Source organism: Oreochromis aureus, linkage group 5 (genome assembly GCF_013358895.1).
Source record: "Oreochromis aureus strain Israel breed Guangdong linkage group 5, ZZ_aureus, whole genome shotgun sequence".
Lineage (NCBI taxonomy): Eukaryota > Metazoa > Chordata > Actinopteri > Cichliformes > Cichlidae > Oreochromis > Oreochromis aureus.
Genome location: NC_052946.1, coordinates 26,290,037 through 26,298,558, shown reverse-complemented (window position 1 = coordinate 26,298,558; position 8,522 = coordinate 26,290,037). Strand labels below are relative to the sequence as shown.

General features: G+C 41.4%; 1 protein-coding gene across 1 annotated transcript; it reads right to left on the bottom strand.

Moving 5' to 3' along the window:
* Positions 1-491: 491 nt before the first annotated feature.
* On the bottom strand, positions 492-5,675 carry LOC116330711. The gene is made up of 5 exons (XM_031753127.2): positions 5,454-5,675; positions 2,642-2,908; positions 2,192-2,481; positions 1,590-1,717; positions 492-1,169 (listed from the first exon to the last, which is right to left on the bottom strand). Exons 1-5 carry the CDS (start codon positions 5,554-5,556, stop codon positions 965-967), a joined length of 993 nt encoding a protein of 330 aa, XP_031608987.1. The 5' UTR covers positions 5,557-5,675; the 3' UTR covers positions 492-964.
* Positions 5,676-8,522: the final 2,847 nt, after the last annotated feature.

Genomic DNA, 8,522 nt, shown 5'->3' with positions numbered 1-8,522 from the left:
TCAAACTGCAACAAAAAACCCTGCTTCATATTAAAACGGTCTTCCTGCCATCTCCTGATTACGATCTGGATTACGTGATCAGTAGAAGGCCAAAAAAAGGACTACCAAAACTGGATCATTCTTTTAGATTACACCTTCTGAACAACTGGACCCTGGGTGTAAACCCCCCTGCTGGCTCGGGCCTTCCTCTGAGGACTGTGTACTCTCTAAATACTCTGAATACTTCCACCCACAGCTCAAAGGCATGCATATGTAACTTAATCGGTGCTTCTGGGTGTGAATCCATCCTATCCAGAATGTTTCCCATCACTCACTGGGATAGGTTTCAGCCCCAAATTTGATTTTCCACTAAAAATGTTAATACAACTAATAATCTCAAGCAAAGTCAAACTTTTTTTGAAGTTTGTTAAAATTAATTTCCTTCTTTGTATTTTCTTGTAGACTTAAGCTTCAAAATACCAAGTGTCTCAATGGATAAATTTCACAATAAATCAGATTCTGTCTACCACCTCTTTATTTATTTTCTTTTACAAAACACAAATTTAAAAAATAAAACACACACAGTGGATACAAATGAAAAGAATTCGCTTTGAGATAGCATTAGTAAAATCTGTGTCTGAAATGGAGTGCTTGTATACAGTATTGAGTACATGCAGTTCAACTACTTGGACGGTGTACCCATACCAGCTGCATACTTCTCATCCTTGGTGGTTGCCAATTTTCAGTCAGTATGATGAACTCAGTGCGCTGAGTGAGGCCTCACTTCCACTAATTTAAGTCACTGAGCTGGACTCTTTGCAGTTGGTTACTTCAGAGAGCAGGTTTAGCTTGTGGAGAATGGACAGAAAGGCTGGGGAAGACATGGAGCAAAAGCCTCATACTTTTAATTTCAGATGATCAGTGTTAAAGAAGGAAAGAATCACTCTTTTTGCTTTTCTTTTGGTGCTGATGCCCCTGTTACGTCTTATAACACCTGGGTCTTTTGGGCCTCACTCATTCCATCCTTCTCCATGCTGAAAAACTTCAGCTTGTCTTGCTCCAGTCCGTGCTTTCGCCCCACTTTCCTGATTGGCTCTTTGGCCTGCATACCATAGGAGTCCTCCATGACTACCCTTCCTCTGAGAGAGTATCTGATGTAGGACCAGGAGAGGACGGAGCCGCTGTAAGACCTAAAAAACACAAGAGCATTATTAGTTATTGTTATTACACAAGCATAAAAGGAAGTCCACATGAATGGTGCTTGAGTTTCACTCAAAGACACACCAGCACACAAGTATAAGTCCAAACCACGAAGAGCCACTGCAGCATTGGCTGATCTGATAAAGACTTATTACTATTAAACCATCTGCAGTTTGTTATCTATCACAAATACACTGTGCCCACCTCTCCAGGGACACAGTACACAATCACGCTGGACCAATGAACTGGACTTTGGACACCAAACTTGCTTGGGCAGGATACGGATCATCAAGCGTCATTACGCCCTAAGTTTGAATATGTTCATAAATGGATTCCCTGTTAGGATACTCTCTAAATTCAACGTAATTCAATGTGCGTGCACACACACAGACACACACACAGGATCTTACCCATAATAACCTCTGTTCATGTAGTAGAAGATTTCTTTATAGCGGAGTGGATAGTCCCACATCTGGATGTCTGTCAGCTGACCATCAAAACCTGGGAAATCAATCACAGGCTCGCCTGACCACACATACTGCAGACAGACATAATAGAGCCAATGAGAGCAATTAAAGATGATTTCACAAAAATTAGTAAGGTGCCCGTATTCTTTACAGTCTAAGCATTAATATCTGCAATGAAGGATTCATCGTCTCATCATTTTAACAATTTGTTTCTTTGCTTTTGTTCTTTATTTGGTTCTTCTTTTCTGTCTGTTGTCATCTTTGATGATTCCCAGTTTGCACTGAGGTGATTTGCAACAGTGTGAAGCGGCAGAAATTAAAATGAGCACCTCCAACAGACCCAGTAACGAAACATAACTCAGTACATCTACTCAAGTGGTTTACAGATGTACAGTGTTTCTTACAGAAGGAGGGAAAAACACATAAAACAGAAACACATGAAGCAATAACTTAAACATAAAAAATATTTAAGAAAGTGGATGGAAACAATCCATAAGTGTAGTCTGATATATCTGCCTCCAAGCTGATTTCAGCCCTGTTCTCACCTGAGACGGCAGCACCTTCCTGATGCTCATATTTGAGCCGCTGAACATCTGTACCACACCTTTCCTGGTGTCCACAGTGAGGCACACACTGGTCCAGAAGTCCGAGCCGATGTTTGGCCAGAACTTAATGAGGGGTCGCAGGTACACATAGTTGTAGTAACCGCTAAATGTCAGGCCGTATGAGTTAGGGTTTACCTCCAAACTCAGAGGGGATCTGTTTGGACTGAGTGTGAAAAGCGGGAAGCCGGACTGTAAACTGTCAGCCATGTAACGCAGACACACGGACACACCTGCAGGAGGAGAGCAGGATCACAAATTTACCAAAGATGAGCAAAAACTTAACAGCTTCTTTAGTTGAATCTCATCTGAACACATGCATACGAATTTATAACAAATTTGTAATAATACTTGATTTACCACATTTTTGTACCTATGTTGGACTGTACTCACCTCTAGTTGGACTCTCTGTTGTCCAGGGATAGGTCCAGCGACGGTTGGTGATCCAGGAAGGAGTAGAAAGGGGGGAGTAACGAGTGGAGCCCCAGGGATCGGTGGTGGGAGGTGTGGTGGGGATCCAGGAACTGGTTTTGTGTCTTCTGGTTGGGTAATCAGGGGTAGATGGCGAGACAGAATCATAATAGGGCGGGTAGAAGGTTACACCTCCATAATTACGAGACAAAGTGAACATCTTCCCTCTTAGATCTAGTGCAGAACTTCCTGGAGACAGAAACATAAACAAGTGGTCAACATGATATGATATGAAACCTTCTTTGTACTTCTTTAATGTAAGTGCTTTTATGAACAGTCCATCATCCAGGACGAAGGTGGACTAGAGCAGTAATTTAAGCCAGGAATGTGACTCCAGCCTGTTTTAGACTGGACGGATGTGCAGTTTGGTTTTAGATGCAACTGTAGGATGGAAAGGTGGCGCAGAGCACCTGGTGTGCATCCTCTCTCACCTGAGGTGCAGGGCAGGAGGGGACAGAGTGAGTGAGCACAACAGGTAGCTGTGCTGCAAAGCAAACAGTCAGTGCTCTGCAGCTGGGCTTTACAGTGAGGCAAAGGTTATCTTCTGTTTTTAGAAACTGCATAAATAAAGAGGTTTGTGTGGAGCTCCAGTCCTCGCTGACGAGAACTCAGTGACACAAAGATATCAGATTTTCACTACTGTGGCAAGACGAATTCACTTTAACTGCAGAGATATATCCTTAAACATCCTTAATATCGAGCAGCTTTTTATAAACCTCCATTTGTTCCAAAACACTGCAATGAAAGTACAAACGGGCTGGAAAGAAAGACCATATCTCTTAATTGATCTGCTAAATCCAGAACCTTTATTATTACTAAAATTAATGATGATTTCATTGATTAAGGGAGAAAACCTCCCTGGTCCTGTGTGAAAAAGTAATTGGCCCTCTTGTTAACCCTTGGAGGGTCTTAGGGACATTTATTGTCTTTTGCATTTTTAATTTTAAACCATCTTCACTGTGTTGAGTGGAATATAGCCAAATTTGTCAAACAATTTTTTTTTTACTTATATTTTTTAAATCATGAGTTATTGTGATTAACCACATTTTTTGGAAAGCTGAGTTTCGTTTCATTACACACACTCAGGCTTGATTACTGGCAGACCTGTTGAATCAAAAAAACACTTAAACAGAACCTGTCTGACGAAGTGAAGCAGACTAAAAGTTCTCAAAAACAACACATCATGCCACAATCTAAAGAAACACCTGAGAAACAAAGTCAGAGACGTCTATCGGTCTGGAAAGAGTTACAATGACATTTCTAAGGCTTTGGGACTTCAATGAACACAGTGAGAGCCATTATACTCAAATTGGAAAAAACCTGGAACAGTGGTGAAGACTGTCCAACCAGAATTACTCCAAGGGCACATCGATGACTCATCCAGGAGATCAGAAAAGAACCCAGAACAACATTAAGGAACCGCAGACTTGACGTGTCTTCGTTAAGGTCAGAGTTCATGATTCAACAATAACAAAGAGAGTGGGCAGAGATGCCATCCATCGGAGAGTTCAAGGACAAAACCACTGCTGACTAAAAAGAACACAAAGGATCGTCTCACAGTTGCCTGAAAACATTTTGATGATCCTCAAGACTAAACTGGACTGACGAGACAAACAATGACATCTTCAGAAGCGTGGTTCCCATTTCATGTTGCATAAAAGTAACACAGCATTTCAGAAAAGGAACATCATACCGACAGTAAAATAGGATGGTGGCAGTGTGATGGTCTGGGGCTGTTTTGCTGCTTTAGGACCTGGAAGACTTGCTGTGATAAATGGAACCATGAATTCTGCTGTCTACCAAAACATCTGTTCCTGACCTCAAGCTGAAGCACTATTAAAGTACAATGATCCAAAATACACCAGCAGGTCCACCTCTGAATGGCTTAAGAGAAACAAAATAAGATAAGATAAGATAAGATGACCTTTATTAGTCCCACAGGTGGGAAATTTGTTAAATTAAGTTAACTTTGGAGCGATCCAGTCAAGGTCCTGACCTGAACCCGATTGAGATGCTGTGGCATGACCTTAAAACGGTGGTTCATGCTTGAAAACCCTCCAATGTGGTTAAAATTACAACAATTCTGCAAAGATCAGTGGGCCAAAATTTCTCCACAGCGTTGTAAAAGACTCACTGCCAGTTATGACCGACGCTTGACTGCAGTTGTTGCTGCTAAGGGTGGCTCAACCAGTTATTAGGTTTAGAGGGCAATCACTTTTTCACACAGGGTCATGTAGGTTTGGACTTTTTCCCCTTTAATAATAAATACCTTCATTTAGAAACTGCATTTTGTGTTTGCTTGTGTTTGTATTCTTTGTTTAATATTTAAATTTGTTTGTTGATTTGAAACATTTAAGTGTAACAAACATACAAATAAAATAGGAAATCAGGAAGGGGGCCAACACTTTTTCACATTATTGTACGTCCTGAATGATTGGGCCCCAACAAAACAGCTCTTGGCTCTCCGGCTGCAGCCATACTTGTGGTTTGCAGAGTTTCGAAAAGCAGCGTAGGAGTCAGAGCCTTCAGCTGCAATCTACACAAAATAAAAGCAACAGCAAATCCGACTGCATATCACATGGGCCTCTTTAAGTATTGTTAATAAAGACAAAGGACCATTGTTATAGTCCTTTGTCTTCACTACATGCGCATGATTTTAATTAAGAAATATTTTCACTGCTGCAATTTTGGTCATTATATTTGCATTTAACCACATTCTCTTCTGTGTGTGTACCTGTTGTTCTTGGCCATGCATCTGGTTGTTCAGATGGAGTTGGTCCACCAATCACCTCCATAATAACCATCAGAAAGGGAACAAGAAGCAGCTTCATCTTCATCCCTGACACTGAGCGTCCCTGCAGTGAAGCGTGTGAGCGTCCTCGCTGTGTGGATGTGTTTATCTCTGCTGCCTCTCTGAGTCTGAGCAGGCTGCACTTCAGCTCTGTAACTTTCAGTTTACTGGTTCAGGCATCAGCAGCGGCTTTAAGTTTCATTTCTTTGAACAGAAACTCTCCCTGCCCCCTCCTTTTCCCCTCCTTTCAGTGTTGCAAGATTAGACAGATAGCAGCAAATGTGAAGTCACAGGGAGGTCATATTTTCTGTCTGTTCAGGACAGAGGGAGTTGAAAAAAAACTGTACAGTTGTAATGAAGTGGAAAACTATACATGAAGTCTAAAACTGTGAACAGTAGGCTGCAAACATGCTTTTTAATGCTGTGAATTTGGACGTTTTAAAATGAGAATCTAATGGGGTTGACCATCTTTTTGAGACAGTACGGACAAAAACCCGCAGTTTCTGGCATTTAGGGGCATTTCATTTTCACCCCTCCCTGAGCCTGGTTATGACAGAGGTTTATTCCTGTTAAAAAGGAGTTCCTCATCCCCATCAGGCTTCATCGTTATCACCAGGTGAGCAATCACACACACACACACACACACACACACACACACACACACACACACAAGATACATTATCTTTGGGTTGGGTTTATTGTTTGTCTTTGCTCTAGTTAATATTTAATTAGTCATCTGCAGCTGTTCCTATAGTTTAGACCAGGATTCAGCAACCTTTCTGATGATGAGTGCCATCTAAACTTTCCTCAGAAGTCAGTGTGCCATATGATTGTATTAGCAATAAATTTAATAACGCTCTATATTAACAGTTACACAGTATATAGAACAACTTTATAGAATTATATTTGTTCGCAGATGTTGGCAGCTATTAGCGAATAGTTATCAGCTATTTTGAAACAAAACAAAAGACACTTTTTATCCATAACAAGAACTCCATAACAGCAAATGAACTGTACAACAGAAAAAGCAAATGCTATTTATGGTCTCCTCACAACAGTGATAAGAAAAATAAACTGGGCCAATATGGCATGTTTGTTAATACAGAGACACTCATGTTAATGTGATCTCTGGTCTCCCACTCAGAGACACAGGTCTCCGAGTGTCCAGCGTTCAGACGGCTACCTGAGGACACTCATGTGAGAGAAAATCTGCTCACACAGATATGCAGAGCCAAATACTGTCAATAAGGCTTCTGCAATGTTCTGAAGACAGTTAAACTTGTCAGGTAGTGATGTCCAGCAGGTGAAAATGCAAGCTCCATGAACATGCACAGCTGTGGATTCCAGCTGCGTTCGTAGTTCTGCAAACTTTGACCCCCACAGAGTCGAGCTTTTCAGTTCAATCAGCTGCATTTCGATGTCCTCTGTGTCCAGCCAGTTAATGCGAGACAAATCCAGCTGCTCATTAAAGCTTTCTGGTTTGATCAGAAAAGAAAACATTGGCCCATACACCTGAAAGTCCCATAAACGCATTGTGAATTCTGTCTCGAATCTATGGATGTATTTCTGCGGTGCTGATGCTGCGCTGAGCGGACAGCTCCTGAAGCAGATGATTTCTATACATTTTTCATCAGATAAAAACTTTGGTTGTAAGATTCGGACAATTATTTAATAAAAGTTAGACATTTTAAATGAGAATAAGAAAGAAAAGTATTTCTTTGTGCTCCCTTTTACCTGTTAATGCCCTACATGGCCCCCTGGCAAAACTTTGCTAGACCCGCCCCTGCACAGTTACCAGCTGTCAGCTACGTAGAAAAGGATCCTGGTGTTATTTGTCTCTCAGAAACAGCTCATGACTTCCCTTCAACTTATCCATGTCACCTAAAAGGTAAACCTGTTTCTCCATCACCAGTTCAGCTCTGATGATTCAGTAAGGACATCTCCTGGTTTCATCTGCATGTTTCCCTCTCACCACATATCCAAACCGATATCATGACCAGCAGCTTTTACAGCTGTGGCTCCAGCAAACATCAGCTGATACTAGAAATTAATATTAAATAAATTCTAACAACAGCTGATCAAGCTTAAACGTGCTGCTGTTGTTTAGCGCGACATCCGCAGGTTTCCTCTTTCTGGCGCAAAGTGGGCGATAAACAAACAAGAGAGACGGACTTGCGTCAGAAATACCGATCAGCTGATCACTGATGAGTTTCATGATTTAAGTAGCAACAGGAGAGGGAGGGGAGAGAATGAGAGATGAAGAGGCAGCTGACAGCGTAAAGACACAGAATAACTCCAGCTTTGTGTCTTTTTCCATTCTAGCTGAAGTCCGGGACAAACTCCGTTACCGGACGATTCCGCTTATTGTAACTGACTGTAAAAAGTCAGCACAATGAAAATAAACTACACCTAAACTTGGTTTATATCTGACCCAGATAGACTGCATCAGTGGCGCATCAGTGCCATCAGTTAACCCTTCGCGTGCCAGCTGTGGCACGCGTGCCCAGGGTTGCCGACCCCTGGTTTAGACAGTGCCTACGTCTCTGAGTTTGCATGGATAACATGTAAAACTTAATGTAATGTGTTTTTTATCCAAACTGTGAAGCACTTTATAACTGTGTGTTTTAAAAACCGCTACATAAATAAACGTCTTCTTCTTCTTCTTATTATTATTCTTATGTTAACTGTCTTTTTCTTGTATATATTTTCTCAGTCTTCCTTTGTCCTTTGTCGTGATGTTCTTGCAGCTGTGTGTTTCCTTGCTCTGTGCGTCCTGTATTTGCATCCCTTCTGACTTCTGGTGTTTGGACTCTGACATTATTCCTGTGTGTTTTGGGCATTTTGGACTTTGTTTGCTTCCTGGACTATCAGCTTTGAAAGCTTCCTTTGAGTTTCGTGCCTCTCCTGCATCCTATATTTGGCTCTGCTAAAGTTAATCAACAATCCACACAGCACAGTGTGACAGAAACTCACTGCTCAAATACTTTAAAAAAAACATCAACACAAAAGCAA